The sequence below is a fragment of the Ursus maritimus genome, unplaced genomic scaffold (assembly GCF_017311325.1).
Source record: "Ursus maritimus isolate PB19 unplaced genomic scaffold, ASM1731132v1 scaffold_34, whole genome shotgun sequence".
Classification (NCBI taxonomy): domain Eukaryota; kingdom Metazoa; phylum Chordata; class Mammalia; order Carnivora; family Ursidae; genus Ursus; species Ursus maritimus.
In genome coordinates this window covers 11,798,157-11,821,603 of record NW_024426008.1, presented here as the reverse complement: position 1 = coordinate 11,821,603, position 23,447 = coordinate 11,798,157, and the positions used below count along the sequence as shown (strand labels likewise).

The 23,447-nt window shown below is 43.8% G+C and overlaps 1 protein-coding gene and 2 pseudogenes across 1 annotated transcript in view; 2 read left to right on the top strand and 1 right to left on the bottom strand.

Moving 5' to 3' along the window:
- PRUNE2 (prune homolog 2 with BCH domain) overlaps nt 1–6,101 on the bottom strand; it is a 227,190-nt gene extending 221,089 nt beyond the window's left edge. The window contains exons 1-2 of the mRNA XM_040620128.1: nt 5,933–6,101; nt 2,174–2,334 (exon numbers count right to left, since the gene is read on the bottom strand). Of these exons, the coding sequence (XP_040476062.1) occupies nt 2,174–2,334; nt 5,933–6,101 (330 nt within the window). The remainder of the gene's footprint in view (nt 1–2,173; nt 2,335–5,932) is intronic.
- A 4,717-nt stretch (nt 6,102–10,818) lies between these two features.
- LOC121100149 lies at nt 10,819–12,959 on the top strand (annotated as a pseudogene).
- Nucleotides 12,960–17,970: 5,011 nt separating this feature from the next.
- Nucleotides 17,971–23,447, top strand: part of LOC103663352 — a 75,899-nt pseudogene continuing 70,422 nt past the window's right edge.

The following is a 23,447-nucleotide window of genomic DNA, read 5'->3' as shown; positions in this document are numbered from 1 at the left end:
TTTCCCTTGCCATGCAGAAGCTTTTTATCTTGATGAAGCCCCAATAGTTCATTTTTACTTTTGTTTCCCTTGACCTTAGAGCCACGTCTTGCAAGAAGTTGCTGCAGCTGAGGTCAAAGAGGTTACTGCCTGTGTTCTCTTCTAGGATTTTAATGGATTCCTGTCTCTCACTTAGGTCTTTCATCCATTTTGAGTTTATCTTTGTGGATGGTGTAAGAGAATGGTCCAGTCTCATTCTTCTGCATGGGGCTGTCCAATTTTCCCAGCACCGTTTATTGAAGAGACTGTCTTTATTCCACTGAATATTCTTTCCAGCTTTGTCTAAGATTAGTTGACCATAGAGTTGAGGGTCCATTTCTGGATCTCTCTTCTGCTCCATTGATCTATGTGTTTGTTCTTGTGCCAGGCTTCACCTCAGATTTTTAACATTTTAGGAGTCAGCACACCAGCTCAGCATACATCTCCATCACATTGTGATGGGACTGTGCCACTGCCCGAAGGAAAGTGCAGGGAGGTAGCACCTCCTCTGTGGGAAACACCCCATTACAGTTGGGGGCAGCTCTAGAGAGAGGGGCGACGAACAAGGCCCTCTTCCCCCTAGCCTTGCACTCTGGACCCTCACTACTCAAACTGTGGTCTGGAGGCCAGCAGCATCCGCATCACCTAAGAACATGTTATGAGGGCAGGCTCCCAGGTTCCCCCACCCCACATGGCACTGAATCAGAATGTGCATCTTAAAACGATGCCTGGATCCTGTGCACGTGAAAGTTTAAGAACTGCGGCTATAATGCCCACTCCTCCTTAAAGTCCGTGTATTGTGCCCCCTGAGATGTGTTGCAATGAAAATACAAGTTGAGGCTCTGAGGTAGAGAATACCAGAAATTTAGCTCTAACGTACATTAGTTATGTGACCTACAGCAAATCACTTGATGTTCTGAGCCTCAGGTTCTCCCTCTATGCATTAAGCATTAATGCCTGTCTCAGAGAATTGCTGTGAAAGTCAAATGAAGTAAAATATGTAAACTATAGGGTAAGTATTGATAGGTGTTTGCTCCCTTGCTTGCTGGCCAAGGGCAGGTTTTGCTGACAGTTAAGTGCCCAGGGGTAAGAAGCAGGATAAGGATATTTTGAGAAAATTGAGGCAGAGAGAAGGCCCAGTCAGGGATATTGCTCATGGCAAGACATTAGCTTAACCTCAATGTTCCTATTTGGCCCTCCATGTTCTCTGCTCTTTGTCTTTTAAAAAAGCAGATGCGTACTCAGAAAGGAGTGGGACAGCTAGGAGTTGTGGCACAAGAGGATTTACTTCCAGAACCTCCCGCCCCACAGCATGCTAATTATTTAGCAGATGTGCATGATTTAACAACTACACAGCTAAGTCTCTCAGAGTCCCTGATTTTCATTCCCATCCCAGCACTTACAAGAAAATATCATCCCAAGTATATTTCCCTCAGCATATATTAAAGCTTCCCAACACATCTATAAAGGAATTACTGTACTGTATACAAATCATCTGTAGACAATAGATTTCTCACAAAAAAAAAAAATCATGTTAGGCTTTCAGGACAGCAGGTGTCCTATAAACCTGAAATTTTTATTAATACAGAATTTCAAGCCCAGACTAACCTTGAGGTCCATCCCCTTAAATTTCCTTCTGGTAATGTTGGGCTGTTTCACTTTTTCCCCAGCGTGAATTCATTGAGTCTGTCTTCTTTTGGAAAGAAGCTCAGAAAACACTGGCCACCCAGGACCTCTATCCACAGACAAATGTGTCCAGTGCATCTTCACCTCTGTGCGCACTGAACTTAGCAATCATGTGGCCTCCATATGCCATGGCTGGACAAAATGCTGGTCCAGAAATACACGTGTTTCTTAGAGTCTTCTTGAAAGAGAAGAATTCAGCTTATACAGCATTAGACTGCACCCTGCTAAAATTACTCCCTATCATATCAACGTGGGATGCATTTAGGTCTTTGGTCAGTTAATAAATATGATCCAAGTAGGGAAATAGTGGGAATAGGGTGGGGGGATGAAGAGTGAAAGAGAGAGAGAATTTGACAGAATTACACATTCTCCGTTGCAGGGAAAGATCTGGTGTTATAGGCAATTAAACTTTCTTCCTCTCATTACCTAGAACTCTGAGCTTGAGTCAACATAAGCAGCGTCCAGTCACCTGATGGTCCATTACTGTATGTGTGATGATGCCCACAGGCCCTTCAAAGACCCACCTCTCAGGTTCCTCTTTCCCATCACAGGTGACACTTGGTGTCACAGCACCTGCGGAGCTCAACATGTTTCTACCAATGACACATCCATTCATCTCACACTTGCAAGCTGTTCATCAGAACCCATCACACGAAAACTCCAAAGCTCAACAGATTTGCTCTCCTGTGTGTTTCCTGAAATACAGCTTCAGCACAAATGTTTCACCTTTGGATATTCTCCACTTGGAAAAGTGCCTGTATTTATATTGGGCCATTTTCTTTTATGGAGATGAATGCAAACTATCAAACTCTCAATGAGAACTTCAAACTATCTTTTGAAAGTGCAAACCAATTTGTATTTCCTACAGATAACGCTGGAAGCAAGGGCTGGGGAATCAGGAGACACAGATCCCGCACACCCAGCGTTGCCACTTGCTGGCTGTGTGCGCTTGGGCAAGGCTGGATTTCACCTGTCTGGCCTTGTTCTTCTCACCTGTGATGTAGCTAGAATAACATATGTCCTGCCCAAGGTTGACCAAGGGAGGCCACACAGGTGAAAGAAGTTATGAAGTGCAATACCGTGTCTTGAATGACCACACCAGACAGCTAGTGAACAGTGTGTTGACTGCTTCATAAAGCTCAATCCTTTGGAAATAGAGGAATTGGGGAGGGGGGGAAGAGAGAGAGAGAAAGTGTCCTCTCTGGTGAGATTCTACCTTATGGTTTCAAATAAGAGCTGTAACTGGTGCAGTATAATTTGTGTTATGATCATCTTAATTTAGCAGCAAGGCAGCTGCAGATTATTTGCTCAGATCCATATTTTTTTTGAGAGAGTGAGATTGCACGTGCACTAGTGGGGGGAGGGGCTGAGGGAGAAGGAGAAGCAGACTTCCCGCTGAGCGCAGAGCCCACTCCGGACTACATCCGTATTTTTTAAATTAGCATGGTACTCTTCCTGCTATGCTGCAGCCTCTCAAATTTGTCAGGAGCACAGACCTACCTGTCAAGAGACCTGAAATCTATGTTTGACTCTGTTACAATGTCCTAAAGAACAAGTTAACCTTTCTGAACCTTCCCCAGGTCTTGAAATGTGGTGGATTTCATCCAGAAATCAATCTGGAAAGATTTATCATGAAACTTAAGACTATATCTTTAAAAAAAAAGAATAACTCTATTGCTCCAATAATGACATTTTTAAAAAACAGTTTTAAAGACATTATCCTACAGAAGATAAAAAGATTTTAGCTCCAGAGATATTTGTTACAGTGTAATTAACAATAGCAAAAAAATAGGAGGGGTGATTAAAATGTTTAATTATCATATATCTTCTTTATTACACTGTATGCTATGATTTAAGATATTGATTTGGAATATAATTCAATAACATAGGGAAATAGTTAATGAATAATGTTAAGTGAAATAAAAATCAGGGCACACTGAAATGTATGGATATCCTATCTTGATCCTATGCACAGAAAAGAAAGACTAGGGGCGCCTGGGTGGCACAGCGGTTAAGCATCTGCCTTCGGCTCAGGGAGTGATCCTGGAGTTACGGGATCGAGCCCCACATCAGGCTCCTCTGCTATGAGCCTGCTTCTTCCTCTCCCACTCCCCCTGCTTGTGTTCCCTCTCTCGCTGGCTGTCTCTATCCTGTCGAATAAATAAATAAAAAATCTTTAAAAAAAAAAAAGAAAAGAAAAGAAAGACTAAGGAAACTGCTTGCCAAACTATTGCCAACAGTCACACTGGAATGAAAGAGGGTAATTTTTGGGGTACTTGGGTGGCTCAGACAGTTGAGAGTTTGACTCTTGATTTTGGCTCAGGTCATGATCTCAGGGTTGTGAGATCGAGCCCTGTGTCGGACTCTGTACTGGACATGGAGCCTGCTTGAGATTCTCTCTCTCCCTTTCCCTCTGCCCCCTCTGCCCCTTAAAAAAAAGTAGGTAATTTTCATTTTTAGTTTTTATTTCTTTTAATGTTTATGGTTCATTTTTAAGCTTTCCTATATTTCTCAAATTTGCTTTAACATTTACTTATTATTTTATAAATGAATGAAACCTGACACATAATACCAGGAGGTTGAAATAGACAAAGTCTAAAGTCATCTGCTTCAATGTTAAAGATCTTTGCTTCCACAGTAGCTTCACATATAAAGGTCTGCGATCAAAATAACTGACAGTTTCCAGGCAAGAAATCGCTAACAAAAGACTGTGCTAAACACACGGAATCCTGATGCCCGTTTCTACACCACTGCCTGAAGTGATGGGTCAGGGTATGTCCAGTGTGACACAGCGATCAGAGTGGCTGAGTATAAATCGTGCTGAAAGCAAAAGTCCAGCGAAGGGGCCAGTAGTAGTAAGCATGGCTCAGTGTTTATGAGATTCATCAAAGCTATGTAAATGTTGGCATCTGAAAACCGACCAGGGTGAACTGGTTTTTACAGCGATGTCATGCTTGGTCGGAAGGCTATTTTGGCATGAAATAATTCCATAGGTGGGAATTTGCTTGTCCCCCCATAAGGCTCAGAGTGACCTACTACATTGGAAGGCTAATGAATTTTTCAAAGTGTTTTAAAAGCCAGTTCTGGGATGGCATTTTGATCTGCCTCCACCACAGTGAGTTTATGTCTGGACTTTTTTAGCGTGGAGCCAAGAGAGCTAGGGCTTCAGGCCACAGTCCAGGGATATCAGCCAAGTGGCAAGCACAAGATCAGTTACAGACTAATGAAGCTGCTTTGTTCCGTGCTTGCTTTATTATGTTAGGGTCTTACAAAGCAAATTCACAATTAAATAATAGAAGAAATATTCAGTTAGAGAATGCAATTCTCCCTCCCGTTTATCTTTTCCTTTGACCTGTATGCATTTTCTAAGACCATGCTTTCATTTGCCTACAGTCTAAAAAGAAAGAAAACCAGGGTGCCTGGGTGGCTCCGTTGGTTAAGTGTCTGCCTTCGGCTCAGGTCATGATCCCAGGGTCCTGGGATCGAGTCCCACATCAGGCTTCCTGCTTGTGCTCTCTCTGTGTCAAATAAATAAATAAAAAAAGAAAAGAAAGAAAACCAAAGTTCCCCCAATGAGCTTGGTAAATACTCAAAAGATAAAACAAAATCTGAATCAAAGTTTAAGCTTGCATTAATCCACAAAAAACAGGTGAACTACTGTTCATCTTTCCCTGAAAGAATCCAGCTGTCCACAAAGGCAGTGGCTCTGCGAGGCCATTTTTATGGTAGCTGCCAAAGGGTGAGAGAATCCTACCTGATATTTCGGTCAGGAGATGCCCCACACAAACCAAGTGAGGCTGTTAAGGGCCAGGGGGAAGATGAAAGTATTAAAGTTGCAGAGATGTAATAATGTACAACACAATGCAACAGCTAACATTGCCATACCGTATGTCAAAAAGTCATTGTGAGAGTAAATCCTAAGAGTTCTCATCACAAGGAGAAATTTTCCTCTTTCATTCTTTCTTTTCTTTTTATTGTATCTATTAAAAAATGAATGTCAGCTGAACCTATCGCGGTCATCGTCTTACAACATAGTAAATCACACCATCATTCTGTACACCTTACACATATATAGTGATATATGTCAATTATTTCTCATCAGAAATGGGGAAAAAAGCAGCAGAGAGTTTGGGGGCAAAGAACGACTTGCCCCCTTGCCTCCCTAGAGAAGGGCCCAGGGACATTGCCTTCCCGGGGAGCAGACAGACATGTGTCCTCTCAGACATACCCGTGGCAGGGGAGCTGCTGATTTGTGCACCTGCTGTGACACTTCTGTCTTCCCAGAGCCAGGTGCTGATCTGGCCAGCGCCACCGGCCACTTGCTGGGGGAAACGTGTATGGAGAGTGCAAAGACGAGCAAAGACACTTCTACATTCAGGATGAACTTCAGCCTTCATGTTTCTTTTCCATTTTGGGGAGCAAGATGCAAGCATGCACATTTCACTTTTGCACCCTTCGTTTAGTTGATAATTTTCACAACAAAACAACTGGATCTTATTGAATTCATGGGCTGCTGCTTCTTCTTTTTTCTTTTCAAGCCTCTTATTCTAAAGTTCTGGGTTTTGGTTTTTGTGGGGGGTTTTTTCTTTTTTTTTTTTTTTTTTGCTTTGTTTTTTGGTTTTGTGGTTTCTGTTGTTGTTTGAGTAAGGGAAAGAAATGGTTTCTGTTTTCCCACAAAAACCTTTCAAATAATCAAAGTCTATCAGTAGCCCGCCCCACCCCCTCGGGCTGTTCTTAGGGAAATTTTTTACAGGCTCATGGGCCCTGCTGCAACTTTTTTTGTGGAGTCCAGAACCAGATTTAGTTCTCGACTCAGGTTGGGAGCGGGAGGCGGGCTTTCTCGCATCTTCTACATGCCACAGGCCTATTTCTGCCTCCTCACATCAGGCTCACATTTTTAGCACCATCGCCCTCCCTCCTGACTCATGATCACTTGTTATAAAAACCATGACATTTCACATATCTGGCTTCCCATAAGAACAAAATCTCCTGTGCGAGCTACTTTTTCAGACAGCCAAAGTTCACCCTCCAGATGACAATTCCTTTCTATTGTAATTATCCGAATTAGAAATTTTTCTGAACCTGCTTGCACACCCCACCTTTCTCCTTAAACAGGACACTGAGCTTAACTAATCTTTCCTCCTTGATGATATAGGGTTGTTACCGTGAACATCAGCAACATACTTGACATCATGTTACCGCCCCAGACACCGCGCGGACACTTAGTACTATTTACTCTACCCCGGATGGAAGGGCACTTATGGAGGGCCTGGGTCTGCTTCTTATAGGTTCTGTTCGATTCTGGTTTTGTTGGTAAGTTATCAGCAACTACAGTCTTGGGCAACTACAGTCTTGGGCAACCTCTTCTTCCATCACTGCGCTCTGAGAAAATCAAGCTTGTGAATATTTTGTCAAAGCCCGAACTAAGTGATGATGGTGATGATGGTGATGGTGATGATGATGATGGTGATGGTGATGATGGTGATGGTGATGATGGTGATGGTGATGACGGTGATGGTGATGACGGTGATGGTGACAGCTAACATTCGTGAGTCTTTCCTGTGTCCCAGCATTGCTCTTGAGTGTTTTACAGATGTTAACTCACAACTAGGCTCAGGGATAGAGTTTGGGGGATTTTCCTATGAGGAAAGAACTAACTTTAAAGATACGTTTTCTTTTTTAAAAAATTTCTTTGACTATAGTTGACACGCAATGTTACATGAGTTGCAGGTGTGCAACACCGTGATTCAACAGCTCTATACCCTGTGCTCAGCGCAAGCTACCGTCTGTCACCACACAACGCTATTACAACATCACTGACCATATACCCTGTGCTGTGTCTTTTATTCCCATGACTTATTCATCCCATAGCTGGAAGCCTATGCCTCCCACTCCCCTTCCCCCATTTTATGCATCCCTCCATCCCCCTTCCCTCCGGCAGCCATCAATTTGTTCTCTGTATTTATAGGTCTGATTCTGCTTTTGGTTTGTTTATTCACTCGTTTTGGTTTTTGATTCCCACGCATGAGTGAAATCATACAGTATTTGTCTTTCTTAGCCTGACCTCCTCCACTTAGCCTAACACCCCCTAGGTCCATCCATGTTGCTGCAAATAGCACAATCTCATCTTTTTGATGGCTGGGTAACACTCCTCTGTCTGTGTGTGTGTGTGTGTGTGTGTGTGCACACACACACACACATCTTCTTTATGTATTCATAAAGATATGTTTTCAATAATCAATTTTGGCTCCCTAAAGGAAAGCTGCTCTTGCAGATTTTCTACCTTTCAGGAGACTTGGGTTGGCTGATGTCGCCAGATGAGTGAACTCCAGAAGCTGGAAATGCTGGGCCTGCATTTCCTCTTCTCCCTCTTCCCCCCTCCTTCAAAACTCTTTTCTTCTTCTCTTTTCTCCCAGTTCCTTCCAATTCCAGCTCCGCTTTCCTTCTTTTCTTTCTTCCCCTTTCCTTTACTCCCATATGTGTCTGGAGTATAACCAGCAGTTTTCAGGGGCGCCACTAAGCTGGCAGACTCAAGAGCACACAGCAGGCTTGGCACAACTGGGAGCTGTGGCCCGACTCCAGCTCTTCTCCCCACGAGCTGCATCAATGCGGTGAGTCACCCTACTGTACGATCAGCCAATCAATCAAATCAATCAGTCAAAGTAATCCTTAAGGCCTCCAGCAACAGACTAACAGCCATGAGGAAATCTGCAAAACCAAAAGCTGTACCAACAATTTTGATGGTAAGTAAGGGACAACTTCAAACTTTTTTGAAATGCATTCTCTTTATTAAAAATTCACTGAACTCCCACAATATTTCTGACACTGTAAAATCTAGTCACACACTGATTTTCCAAATAGCTTATGGATCTCTTATATTCCTTTTGCATGGGTATACAGTGAGAAATGTCTCCCAACTTGTCAACCAAATCAGAGATAGCTGAGCTACATATTTTTCTCATTGCTGGTTCTCAGTAATATTTGTTGATGACTCAGTTGTCCGAGGGTTTTTAATATAAAACGGTCACCACAAAGAAATAAACCTCTCTTGGATCAAAGTGAACTTACCATCCAATCCTCCTATAAACCTGTCAAGTTGTTCACTTTTAATTTAAAGGGAATTAAGTGTTCCAGGAGATCAGGTGGGCAGAGCCTCTGAGGCTATAAGAAGAGATTCCTGGATTTGGAGTCAGCTGGTGTGGGAGGCAACTCCAGCTCTACTTCTCATTGGCAGTGGAATGTGGGCCAACTTCCTGACTCCCTAACACTCAGTTTCCTCAACTGCAAAAGGAGAATAATACCTACCTCACAAGACCATTATGGACATTCAGTGAAAAAAAAAAAAAAACAGATCTCTTGGAGGGAAGACAGATATTCACCAAATTTTAGGCGAACTAAAAAGAACTAAGAATTAAGAATTGTCCCTGTCTCTACGAAATGTCAGCAGGGCTTCCTGGCTCTCTTGTTCACCAGTGATCTCTTTCATGTCTTTATTACTTTATTACTCAGCTCTATGTCTCATCTTAGGACATTCACACCTGCAACAGCCCTAAGAGGGGAGTGCTAATATTGTTCTCATTTTATAGATGAGAAAACCAAGACTCAGCAAGGCTAAGTAACCAAGCTTGCCTGAGGAAGAGGTCAAAATGGCAAAGTCAGGCTTTGAAACCAGGTACCTGGCTCCAGAGCCCACACCATCAGCCACTATGCCAAACTGCATTTAGGGGAAAGAAATGATGAGGAAGACAAAAGGATCTCCAAGCTTCTTTCAAATCAAAAATGCTCTATGAAATTCTTCCCGAATCTTCCTACTTAGGCCTGGCAGCTTCTACTATGGGTTATGACCTGGGCTCCAGGTTATGGGCTCAGGTACATGAATGTGTGATTACTGCTGCTCCAAAGGGAAGGCACCAGTCCTTAAGGATGAGAACAAAGATACATTTTTGATTGTGTTGACTGACATCTAATTTAAACTACTTGTTTAGAAGCACCCACGTGATATTTGCAATCACAAAAAAAGCTAATTCCCAAATGTGAGTAGATAAATCCTGAATCACACCAGACCTGTTGCCAAAACATGTTCATGACCATATACATTGTTGTAAAATGTATTTATTTATTCTTGCCAGTGTCCAAAACCTGTAATAAAAAACACATACAAAGAAGCCAAAAGACACATTAAAACAAGTATAACAAGATAGAAACTGAGCAATAAAAAGAAGAAAAACTTACTACAGAAATACAAGGCTAAGGAGTAAGCGTCAACATAGTGTTGAGCTTCCTGGCAGCCAAAGCAAGAATAGAAAATGCATGAAGCCAAAGATACGCAATTTTTCTGGACACCATCATTTCAAAAAGACTCTTGCATCATAGCCTAAGAAGAGTACCTGGGAAAGTCTGGTCACATGCCTGAGAGTTCAGTGAAGTGGAGAACCGTGGTCAGGCTCTCCCACAAACAGCGCACTGGTCGGACAAGGGGTCTGCTTCAGGACAAAGCATGGGTTTATCCCATGCACGAGGTCTGCAGTGTCAGGGCTGGACAGAAATACTAATGAGACTAGTCTGGAATGCCTGCACCTTTCCTCTCAAGGACTCTGGAAAGCTTCCCTGCCAATCTCTCTGATATTAGTACTGCTCCAGACAAAACAGAAGAGGCTGGGCGGACTTGGTGTGGTAGTTGGGATTGGGGAAGTGTAATTTTTAGTCTTTGAACCACACAGCAGAGGGACTAAGGCACTAATAAGCTCCATTTGCTGATCTACCCAATGTGCTTTTGCAGAGGCTTTTAACGGCCCATTCCCTTCCTTGCCTCTCTCCATTCCATTCACGCTTGAATTCAACCAATATTTGCAGATTCCCAACAGTCATGCATAGAAACTAGCCTCATTAGTTTGCAGTAACATTTTGTAGGAAGTACACACTTTGTGCAAAGTGCTGGATGGCACTCCTTGACCTTAATGCTTCTCACCTGCTTCTAGTAAACCAACCTGGGTTTGTGCATACCATCACCACTCCGTCTTCAGATTCAGATCACTAGGAGTCTGCACCTATCTATCGCGTATTCATTTTTATTGAGTCACTACAATGGGTTATGATTTTGTGTCTAGCACAGGCATGGCTCATGGTCCCAAGAGGCATCTAAAGGCTGTTACCGCTCCAAAGCATTGGATGCTGGAACAACTGACCAGTGGGTTTGGTCCTCGTCCACCTCCTGGTCCCCACAAGCTGAGACAATGTCCTCCCTTGTCTCTTTCTAAGGAACAGACTTAAGGACTCCCTGACAGGAAGTGAAGGAAAGAAGATTTGCACACAGCAGTTCATTAAGATTAAATGCACGGGCCGAACTGATAGCCCACTCCACTGTTTCAGGGAGGATCAGCCTGACAAGACCGAAGAGAATTTCTATCTGACCTGTGACACCAAGTGTTGCTTTGCTGTTCTTCCTTTTGCCCCAGAGGAGGCCAAGTACCAGTTGTGCAAAGTGAGAATGATCTTGGTGTGCATGAAAGGAATCCCTCATCTGGTGACCCATGACGCCTGTACCATCTGCTGTCCTGATTCCCTCATCAAAGTGAAGGATGCCACTCAGATTAATTTGGACATGGGCACACCAAACAGAGCAACCAAACAGAGCAATGGGTGAAAGAATCTCTAGGTGGCATAACTGGAAGGCTCTTTGTACTTAATTAATGGTAACATGGCATGATTCATTGCCAAAACAAACAAACAACTTACTAAACATCAGGCATTGCACCAGGGCCTGATATATAATGGCGAACAAAATCATACAGAGAGAGACCTGTTTTTTATTCTGATTAAGCAAACAAACATGCCCAATAGAGATATAATGACAAGCTGCGGTAAGTGATCTAAAATCATTACCCAAAAATCCAACTTTTAGAGTGAAGGCAGTGGAGTAGAAAGAGGTCCTTCAGGGAGACTTCCCTTCTTCAGCTCATCTGAAGAAAGGGTAGGAGTTATTTATGCCAGGTAGGAGGAGAAGCCCGAAGGAGCTGAGCAGCACGCTGGGTCAGATCCCAAGGTCATGCTACAAGTGCTCTCTGTTTTCTTAAGAGCAATAGAAGGGTCCTGAGGCTTACTGAGATGCAAAAGGTGCTTTCACAATGATCTCCCTGCAGCAATGGGAGAGTGGTTTACCGGAGACTGGCGAGCCCACTGTTGCAGCCATCTGGATGACTTAGTGATGCCTGGGATAAGGTGGCTGGGGATAGGGTGGAGGAGAAGTCAGTTTCCGGCTGGAGAAACTGCATGGATAATAATGCCATTCAGTGAGATAAGGAACTGCAGAAAACGACCAGCTGGGGCAAATGGAAGAAAGCAGCCACTGTTCCAGGTTCTGTGCTGAGGACCGTGGATATAGCACTTTGACTTTACAACAAATCTGCAAAGTGGGTATCATTATCCCATTTGTCAGATTAAAAACCCAAGACCGGGGATGCCTGGGTGGCTCAGTCAGTTAAGCCTCTGCATTTGGCTCAGGTCATGGTCCCAAGGTCTTGGGATCAAGTCCTACGTTGGGCTCCTTGAGCAGTGGGGAGCCTGCTTCTCCCTCTGCCTGCCACTCCCCCTGCTTGTGCGCACTCTCCCTTTCTGACAAATAAATTTTAAAAATCTAAAAAAAAACAAAAATAAAAACAAACAGACAAAAAAACTCAAGACCGTGTTATCAGCTTAGTGGGTCAGAATTTTCAGAGCAACCTAGTACCCAGTTTGCCTCCCAAGGTCCCTTAAGAAGAAAGATTACCTTCCCCTGGAAACCAAAGCCAAAAGCCACAGGGTTCAGATACAAATGGATTTGGCACATTGCCAGAGACTCTGAGTTGGCTACTCTGGGACCTGCGGCAGGGAAGTCTGTGCATGATTGTGCAGGGTGAGAGGGTATCAGTCATATCAAACTCCATGTGAATGCTGCCCCCTGAATATATCAGTCCTGCCCCTCCCCAGTTTCTCTTCAAAGATGACTCCAAACTCTATGATTCTCCCCTCAATCCCAGGGTCCAAACAGAATCAGTGGCCAAGGCAACACCATGCATTTCACCTCTCTGGTCCCCAGATGTTCTTTCCATTTTTGCAGCCTTCATCCAGACCCAGGTAGTTCTCCCTCACCCTTTTCTCTGCTCAGCTAGCACTCCAGGGAGGAGTGGATATACAGGAAGAGCGAAATCTCCATCACCAACCCACCACTGCGTATAAGAGCTCTCCAGAATGGCACACCAAACCCCAAACAATGTTAATATCTGCCCAAATAAATGCTACAAATAGAAATAAACAGGTTATACCAAAGCTGTCACCTTTTTACTCAGTTAACATCAAATATTCCCAAGTCACTAATTAAATGGTGTCCTTGCTCACCTAATCACGTCCTCCAAGACCCAAGGTGCTGTCTGAATGGCAGTGACCGATTCTTTGCCTTTGAGGCAGACCAATCCACTGTGAGAGTTACCCTGAAAAAATCTGACTCTTCTCCGCAGCTCTTGGTCTGAAAGCTCCAGCAGTGAGACATGGAGCTGACCCCAGGGCTAAAGCAATCAAGGGCTCTTTTCCCCTAAGGGGTGACACCACATTCACAGAAGTGCTTTGGATTCCTGAGTCTCCTTCCTGCTCACCAACGCTCTGGCAAAGTCTCAAGTGCACCAACCCTCACTCATGATGGGGAGGGAGCTGATCCCGTGGTCTGTGATCAGAATGAGCTCAGCTCCCCAAATGAAACTGCTTTGACAGCAGCTCTATCCCCCCTAGTCCTCACCACAGCAGCCCTTTCAAAATACCTGCAACAATTACTTTAAAGACGCTTTTTATTGACAAGTCCAACTTTTCTTCCTGTAAAGGAATCAAGAACATATTCCTCTAACTTCAAATCAAGATGATGACTCTGCAGACCGGCTGCTGTGTTTTTCTTTCTTTTTGAAAACCCCATCCCCTCTACAACTCCAATGTGACTGTTCATTTAGAATTTTGAATGTGCTTTCTTGGTCCCTATGCCACATACCGCAGAGTCTAGGTTGGCATTTAGGTCATGCGGAATTTTTCTTCTATACAAGTCCACGTCGTGACTAATACCCACTGCAGAACAGAGCTCTTCACCTGCAGCTGTCCTGCGGAAGGGACAGAGTCATTCCTCAGACTGTAGTGGCGACCCTATCCCCACCCTCACTTTGAAAACAGCATTCCTGAGACACTGATGCGCCTGGATCCTTCCAGCGGCAGCTGACATTCCTCCAACCCCCCAACACCCAAGGCTGCCTAGTGATCTACATCTTAGGGCATGTGGATGGCAGTGCCCCCAACATACACACCCATTAGCAGCTGCTTGAATTGCATCAGCTGCTGGGGTCCAGGCAGTGGAAGAGGCTCAGTAGCCAAGTGTGGAGACCTTGGTTTCTCACCAGCCAAAGCCCCAGGGCTCTGATGTTTCATTTATTTCATTTCTTCCTCCCAAAGTTCATGGGAATTTGGACCATTTACTGCCACCATGAAGTGGTCTTGGCCTGTGTACCTTTCTGAGTTGACCACTGTGAAAGGGGAGGACATTTCCCAAATCACAGCACAGGGCATCCAGGAACCCTCATTCCCTCCCTTCCTCAATTTTTCTTACTAGAGAAATGCTACAACTAAGAATAACTAAGACACCACCATAGAAATGGCAAAACTAAAAATGGAAAGCGTAGCTAAAACTTCAGGACGAGCCTGGGACTATATAGGATTTGATCTCTGTCCCTATTCCAGCTCTGAATGGGCAGGTTGAAGACCAGTCAGGTGGGTACCGGCAAGAGAAAAAGAAAATGTGTTTTTATTCTCATTTCCAGCTCTAGCAGTGGGTGTCCAAACCAGAAACATAGCTGAGCGCTCACAGGAGGGGAATGCAGCCAGCATCACCCACCCTTTGATCAGCATCTCTACTGTCTCGGGGGTCTTGCTCTCATACCGCTTACTCTACTGTCATGATTGTTTAACAATCATTGTGTTAATTTCCTATTTGTCATTCCGTATTTGTCAAGAAGGTGCCATTTCGGGAGACCATGCTTGGAGTAAGTGACTACCTCCCTTGCTGACCTCCACCATCAGCTAAGGTTTTTTTTACCAAGAAGATCTAGGCACCCAAGCATGTCCTGACCAGGTGGAAGGCAGGCCCCCTAGAGAAGCATTTCAGTGCCTGGAGGGATCTCACCAAGGCCAGAGTTGGGGTCTGCTTTTGCCATTTCTGATAAATACAGCATATTCTCAGGAAGGAAGGGTATGTATCAGAAGGAGAGATTTAGAGGAAGAGGGGGTGGGATTATGTCAGTGAATCTGCCTCAGCTTAAGGATCAGAAGACTGGGATGAAAAAAATTGACAGTGTGCTCTCCCAATTTCAACAGAAATAAGCCCCAAACTACCTGACAAAAATTCAAAAACATCCCTTCCCTTTCAAAGATTTCTGATCCACACCAGGGCTTGGCCTAGAATGGGAGAGCTGCTTCTCTCCTCACAATGACAGATGAATAATAACTGCTCCTCGTCAGGAGGAAAAATGATGCACACTTTCTCCAAAGTTGTGACCATTGGAAATTTTATCTATGACTAATAGTTACTCTACTTTGCAATTTAAAATGTCTTTTGTCTATTGGAATTAGCTAGTTTCAGTGATGGTGAGGTTATGTTAGGACTTTGGAAAGGACATTGACTACTCCAACCTATTAAAAGATACACATCATGACTACAGAATATCAAAGCAAGAAGCCAAGTAGGTAAGAAAAAACCTTGCCAGCTAGACTTTTCAAAGGTATCATGAGGATAAGACTATATTAACTTCTGGCAGAAAACAGCTTAAGCATAACACCTAAATTCTATCTAATTCTGGTCTAATCAGGCTTAAATGAAAGCCAGCATAACTTTCTTCTCCTTAAAATGTTTCCCAAAGGATTAGCCTGATTTTTTTAAGCAGTACCAATTTATTATGAATATCCTTTTCACAAATGAATGTCATAATAATGGACTTGATTTTTTTTCTTCCAAAACAAAGAGTACCTATCCTCTAAAACAAAAGGTTTTCTACTACTGTAGTTAATGTTGCAAATTAAGTAAAACTTTTATTTACCTAGAAAATATCATTTATCAGGAGAACTGTGACACCAAAAGTGACCAAAACACCTTTTCTGTAGCTGACTATGAAAGACTGTGATCTCTAACAAGAAATCTATTCCAAGAAAAAACAAATTAGCAAAATTGTCCTTCTGGCTAACACAGGAAACTAGGAACAGTATTTCAAATAACGACTTCTTTTTCCTATCTTTTTTTTTTTAATGATGTAAAGCAAATTGCTCATCTAATGAAGGGACTCGGTAAATAAACTTACCCATTACTTTCAAATGATTGCTCTGAAATAGGAAATTTTTCCATTCCAGCAACTGTTCTTCAGAAATGAGGCAAATCTCTTGCTCACACCAGACCCCACAATCTAAATGTTTGTTGTTAAAATACATGTTTCAGGAGGGGAACATGGGTGCATGTATCCATGACGACCATCCATTTTCACTCACCAACAAAATAAATAAGTAAATAAGTTGGCATAATCAACTTTCCTTTTTGACCATTTCTTACTCATTGTTAGGTAAAAAAAAAAACAAAAATGAAAACAGAGAGCTTACTTACACTATCAGTAATGCACGCAATTCCTGAAATCACTATTTTCCTTCATGTGCTCAAGTAAAACTATTAGGGGGTCAGCAATAAACACAGAAATGACCGCCAACTTTCTCAATTCTGAAAACCCGACAAAGGTTTGACTCTCTGGGAGGCTTAAGGTAGAAAATGAAATACGTACATTAGCATTAATCAACACTAATGGTCTTTTAAAAGATAAAGTCCTTGTAAGAATCACACTTGGGTCTACAACTCCCTTTTTTGTGCAAGCATAAATACGTTACAGTAATAACCCTGCAAATATCCTGCCTTGTGATGAAGATGTCACCGTAATACAGACTTTGTATTTTGTCTTCTATGAACGTTTAAAGGTTAAAGGCATCATAAATTATGCATTTCCTCCTATGCCAGGCCCAGGAAAGGTACTTTCACTGTTCATTAAAGATATTGCTTCTAAATGATCAGAGGCTTTTTCCTAAGTGTTGAAACAGAAACATTTCCATTATGTTTATGACTGCTATGCTGGAGAGCCAAAACAGTTTGGAATTAGGAAGCTGCTAGAATCTGTTGTTTCAGAATATGTAGCAACTGTCAACACACACAATAAAATCACAGTTCACTCTTTGGACAGTGGTACAGTTGTGCCGGGCCAACATGCTGGTCTCCTCCCAGGAGAACAATAGTCTGGCAAACCCCACATCATCAGCAACAGTTGGGGCTTTCCCCTTCTGTGTCTGCCCAAATCACAGATCTGAACAGGGACCGGGAGGCACATGATTCACACTAGAACATCCTCACTGCTGCACTGGAGCAAGGTCTTTGTGAGGGATGCTTGGGTAAACTGTGCCTTTGCCCCACACATCCTTCCTAGCCAGCACACTAACTTCCTTTCTTACCCTTTGCCACCACCTCCAGCTAAGGTATAGTTCTAAGGGATTCTTTTTCCTCCCCTTTACACTTACAGGTACTGCATCTGCACAAGGCTGGGCTCATTTTCAAAAGAAGCACCACACCCATTAACCCTCTAGCCTTCAGAAGCAAATTGCAGTTTGGCTGGATCTACCTCTCTCCAACCTCATGCCAAAGGAACCAAAGCTGGACGCACAGGACCCAACTTCTGCCTGGTCGACCACCCCCAGCTCAGCACTTTTTCTGCCTGCGGGGGGAAGATTCTGGAGACACACTGACTGCTGTAAAGACCAGAGCTCCAGAGATTCTTTCTAGGGGATAGCCCTCACCCTGACAACTAAGTGGCAAAGTTGTTTCTTCCTTCTCTGCTGCAATGCCCTTTCCTCTTCATCAGCGCGCCAGCGCGCGCGCGCGCGCGCGCACACACACACACACACACACACACTCACTCACTCACTCACACAGCCTTGCTCCCCCAACTTACCAGTTTAGATTTGGCGCGTTGCAAAAATTCTTCCATGTCTTCGTGAGAGGTTCGGACTAGGGGTACCTGGCGGGACGCAGAGGAAGATCTCTGCCCACGGAGAGAAGCTGGGGCTCAGGACACTGGCCAGCCGGAGCGCAGGGACCGCTGCTCCCTCCTGCCGCTCAGAGGCGGCTGGGGCCGGGGGCGGGGGTGCGGGGGGCGGGCGCGAGGGCGGGGGTGTTGGGGGATGGCGAGGGGCTCCTCCGCCAATCGCAGGGCCCCGCTGCGGCCTCCTGACGTGGCGCGCCGAAAGATGCTGCAACCATGGACAGCGCCCAGAAGTGCGAGCCAAGTGTAAGGGGCTACTGCATAGGGAGGCTCTGCCGCAGGCACCGCCGCTGTCAACCAGGGGAGGTGGGAAGAGGGAGTGGGGGAAAAGAGGTCCCCGGAGAGCCCCCCTCCTCGACCAGCGCCTCCCTGGCTGGCTGCTACGTTACAGAGAGCTCCAGCGGTCACTTAATGAGCTGGCTCTGCGGGCCTGGCCAGGGGATGCACTCAGCTAGATTGGGGGTTGGAGGGTTATTGCTGAGCTAAAAGCAGTACGACCTTGATGGAAAATAATCAGCAGAACAGGCTGGGAGGTTGTGCTAGGATGCATCTTTCCTCCTTACCCTCAAAACATACACACCCAGCAGCGGGCATCTGCAATTCACCCCAGCTAGGTGCCCTTCTGTTGGCCCTGGGCTGAAGCATAGCTCCATCGTTCTGCAGTCCCCATCTGGTCCCTGACGTGCCTACTCAGGGGGAGCTGGGGCGATAGAACATTCCTACTGCATAAGGGTTTGTGTTTCTACAAGATCCTCTGATAATTTCTATGCACATTAAAGTTTAAGAGGTACTGCAATAAACACTTAAATTTATAACTATGAACCTTATTTTAAGCCATGGAGTTTCATTTTGTGTATTCTCTAACCTTAACAAATCCCAGGAACCGTGGGCTTTCTCTCACATCTGGGCTGTAATACCCTTCCTGCCCTCTCACCAGCCCTCACTGCCTGGCTAACTCATGCTTCAGCTGTCAGGTTAGAGAAGTGGTCTCAACCTTGCATGCATGTGAAAATCACATTACAACACCCAGGGTTTTAAAAATATTGATTCTCAGGCTCTATCCCAGACCAACTGGATCAGTGTCTCTGGGAGAGGGGCCACAGCAATAGTGACAGTGTGAGAGTCCTCCAAGTGATTCTAATGTCTGACCCAGGTATGATCCTCTGGTTCTCAAACTTTAGCATATATCTGAACCACTCAGAGATCTAATAACACACAGATTTTGGTGTCTCATCTCCAGGATTTCAGGCTTAATAGGTCTGGCTTAACAATCCTGAGAATTTCCATTTTTAACGGTCTCCCAGGGTTTGCTGATGCTGCTTTGAAATCATCTTCTGCAGGAAGCCCACCCCCCCCAACCCCAACCTACTCTTCCTTTCCTGTCCCCACACCGAGTCAGTTGCCCCATCCCTATTCTCCTATGCAAACTTATATTTTCTACTCTACTGTAACTTACCCCATTACTTGTCTGTGTTCTCCACCAGGCTGTGAGCTCCATTAGTACAAGGACTTTGCCTGTCACATTCACTGATGAATCCATAACACAGGTCATGTCATATATAAATCCTCAATAAATGTACTTTAATGACTAAATGTACATATGGAAGGTTTTTGGCGCTATGTGTGTGTGTGTGTGTGTGTGTGTGTTTATCCAATTTTTTTTTTATTCAGGAGGGCCCAATGAAAAACCATCGGCAGAGTCTACAGATCTGATTAAAGGAGAGTGATAGGAATATTAAATTCCGGTTTACATTCAGGTGATGAGCTGTCTGGAAGCTGCAGATTCTATCTGTTTCTTTGCTGACTTAAGTAATTTAAAACCATCCAGGTAAAACAAGTATTTTGTCAGCCTTTAAATCAGGGAAGTTGATCACAATTCAAGTAACGCTGCTGAGAAAAATTCCCCAGAATTTCTTGCCTTTAACTCCATCGAGGAATTTAGTGACAATCACATAATAGTTTTATTCCTTTGACTTTTGATTTCAAACATTCTGGGTAGGTATTATAGACTTGAGATTTAAAAAGAAATCCTGATGGATTTAAATTCTAACATTTAAGAGTTTTTCCTCCACCAACAATGTCCCTACATAACAGTTCATCAAAATTTATCTCCTCCAGGAGGACTTTCTGAACTGACCACTTGTATTAAAGACCATGCGCTCAGTGGCTTAGAGTAACCTGAATTTATTTTACAGTTGTGTAAGTCAGAAGGCTGACGCAGGTCTCACCAGGCTAAAACAAAGGCTTTAGGTCAACCAAGCTGCATTCTGCTGCATTACTTTCTAGAGGCTCTAAGGCAGAAGCTTTTTTTTTTTTCCTTCCCCAGTTTTTAGGACCAGCCCCCATTCCTTGATTGGACGTACCTTCCTCTGTCTTCAAAGCAAACAAAGTCACATCTTTCTGACTATTCTTCCATAGCCACCTTTCCCTCTGACTCTCTTCCTCTACCTCCCTGTTTCTCTTTTTAGGGACCCTTGTGATTACATTGGACCTATTTGGATAAAAAAGGATAATCTCCCTGTTTTAAGGTCAGTTGATTAGCAACTTTAATTTTCCTTGCCATGTAAGTTAACACATTCACAGGTTTTAAGGATTAGGTTGTAGGCATCTTTGGAAGGCATAATATATATACCATACAACCCACATCCCAGGTTATTTGGTGGCTATCAGCTTTCAATCCTCGGTATTTTATCATTCCACAGCAGCCAGAAATCTATGCCTTGAACTAACTAATTAGAAATTGTCAACCCTGGCTGCACAGTGGATTTACCTGGGGTCTTTGAAAAATAGTGATGTTCCAGCCCCATCTCCAAAAAACCTGAATTGAGTCATCTTGGGAGGAGTCCAGCCATCAGGATTTTTTAAAAGCTCATCAGATAATTCTCTGTATAGTCACAGTTGAGAACCACTCCTGATGCTAGGTAAATCTGCATTCCCCCATCACCCAGGTACAAAACATGGAGTCCACTTTGACTTATAACTTTCTCCTACCACTTGTGGCCAAATACTTCCCAAGTCCAATGTCCTCAACCTTTGAAAAGGTCTCCATCAAATTCCCTCCTTTTGATCCAAGTGCTATCAGCATAATTCAAGTATTTGCACCTAAATCTAAAGTCCATCCCTCTTCTCAATCACATCCTTTGCTCTTGTTAATAAAACAATCCTTTCCTTTACACCTCTTTTCATGCTCAGGTTTCTTGACTCCTGGTCTCCTCTCATTGAGACCCCTATCTGAGATCTCTCTATTTTGTAATTAATTATCTCGAGTAGATTCATAGAATGGTTGTTATGGACTAAACTGTGTCTCCTAAAATTCATATGTCAAAGCCCTAACCCCCAAGGTCATGGTATTAGGACGCAGAGCCCTTGGGAGGCAATTAGGTTTAGATGAGGTCATAAGGGTAGAGTGCTCATGATGGGATTGGTGTCCCTATAAGAAGAGGAAGAAGGACCAGAGCTCTCATGCTTTCTCTCTCCACCACGTGAGGATATGGCAGGAAGTGGCTGTCTGCAAGCCAGGAGGAGGGTTCTCACCAGAAACCAAATCAGACAACACCTTTGTCTTGGACTTCCTGGCCTCCAGAACTGGGAAAAAATAACTGTCTGTTGTTTCACCTGTTGATTTAAAGCATTTTGTTATAGCAGCCTGAGAACACTAATAAATGATAGTACTGGAGAAAAGGAAGCCTATAGGAATCATCTAATCCCATACTCTCATTTTACTGTGCAAGTAACAAGGCCCAGAGTAGTTTGATATCCTGCTTGGACCAACAGAGCTCCTTCGAAGCAGAGCCAGGGCTAGAACTCAGCTCTTCATCATTCATTCCTTCAGCTTTACAGATCATCAGCTACACTTAGATGAGCATTATGCCTCACCTGTGATGTAAGAGGCAAGATCCTTGCTCTCAAGGAGCTCATGGTCTAGTCACTCTCATACGAAGATAAACGCAGTGATCAAGAAATGCACCGGTATTGTACTAATGGAGAGAAAATACGGTGTCATAACTACAATCTGTATTCTCATCCTTTCTGTGGTAGATTACACAAGGCTGCAAATTCTTTGATAGGTCAGGTTTATGTTCCTGTCTTTTAATCTAGGAGAACTCTATGACTTCCTGAGCAATGACAGATAGCAGAAATGACGCCATGACAGTTTCTGGGACCAAGACTTAAAAGAGATTGGCAGTTTCCATTTCTGGACTCCTGGAATACACACTCTTGGAATCTAATCAACATGCTATGAGGAAGCTCAAGCAGCTACATGGAGAGGCCCACACGGAGAACAACTGAGTGTGCTGGCTAACAACCCAGTTGCCTGCCATGTTGGGTGAGCCATCTTGAAATAGATGATCTAGCCCCAGACAAGCCATCCTTGCTGATGTCACCTGGAATGGAGTTCAGCCCTCTCTGCTGAGTCCTGCCTAAATTCCTGACCCACAAAACTGTGGAATATAATAAAACAACTGTTATTAAATTTCTGGGTAATTTCAGGCTTAGTAACTTTAGGTAAGGTATCCTCTCTAGGCTTCAGTGTCTTCCTCTATAAAATAGGAATAATCCTCCCTCTTAGGATTGCTGTGAAATTTAAATGCAATAATCCATGCAAAGGGCCCCATTACTGGTCCACAGATGCCATTACAGTCATCATAAAGCATCTGTCAAGGAGAGGAAAAACTTAATGAAGTAGCTAGAAGTAGAGACAAGGATATCCCTGAAGAGAACCCAACAAGAGGGAAATCTCTGGGTGAATTGCTGATGGATTAGCAGTCACTAAAAATGTGAAACTGTTTTATTATAGATACATAGTATATATTACATATAATACATATAATACAAAGGTTATATTATAATTTGTGTCTATCCTACAGCAGCCAACACCCCCTAAAAGTTACACTCCTTTGGCAATCAGGGCTTCACACAACACGCCTATTTCAGAGAAAATCTCTGCAGATACTCCAGCTAGTGATGTTTCTCTGCAATAACACGCCTGCCTGCACCATTCACTATTCCTGAAATGTAAGGTTCTTATGGCAAGGTTTGTGTGTCTTATATTCCCAAACTACCAGTCCCCATCCCCATGTGGCTATCACAACACTGCTGCTCTGCATCCAACCCAAGGGGCTCCTATTGCAATCAGTGCCATGAGAGGGGCACCTGAAGTGTTCCTTATCAGAGCTAGCGCCCCTGGAGCTCACACCAGCATGATATCAGAAAAACGTGGATGTGAGACGTGGCTCTGTGCTTTTGGGCAAGTTCGTTGACCTCAATGATCATCAGTCTCCTCATCTGTGAAATGGAGAAAATAATACTTGCCCTAGTTACTTAACAGGCTTCTAAAAATTCAGGGGCAGCTGGGTGGTGCGATTGGTTGAGCGTCCAACCCTTGGTTTTGGCTCAGGTTGTGATCTCGGGATCCTGGGATAGAGTGCTGAGTCGGGCTCTGGGCTCAGCAGGGAGTTTGCATAAGATTCTCTCCCTCTCCCTCTCCCTCTGCCCCTCTCCCTGCTTACATGCTCTAAATAAATTAATAGATAAATAAAGAAAAAAATCTTTAAAAAAATTAAAATTCAAATGCTGACATCCCTACACATATTGGAAAATGTTAACAAGGGAAGG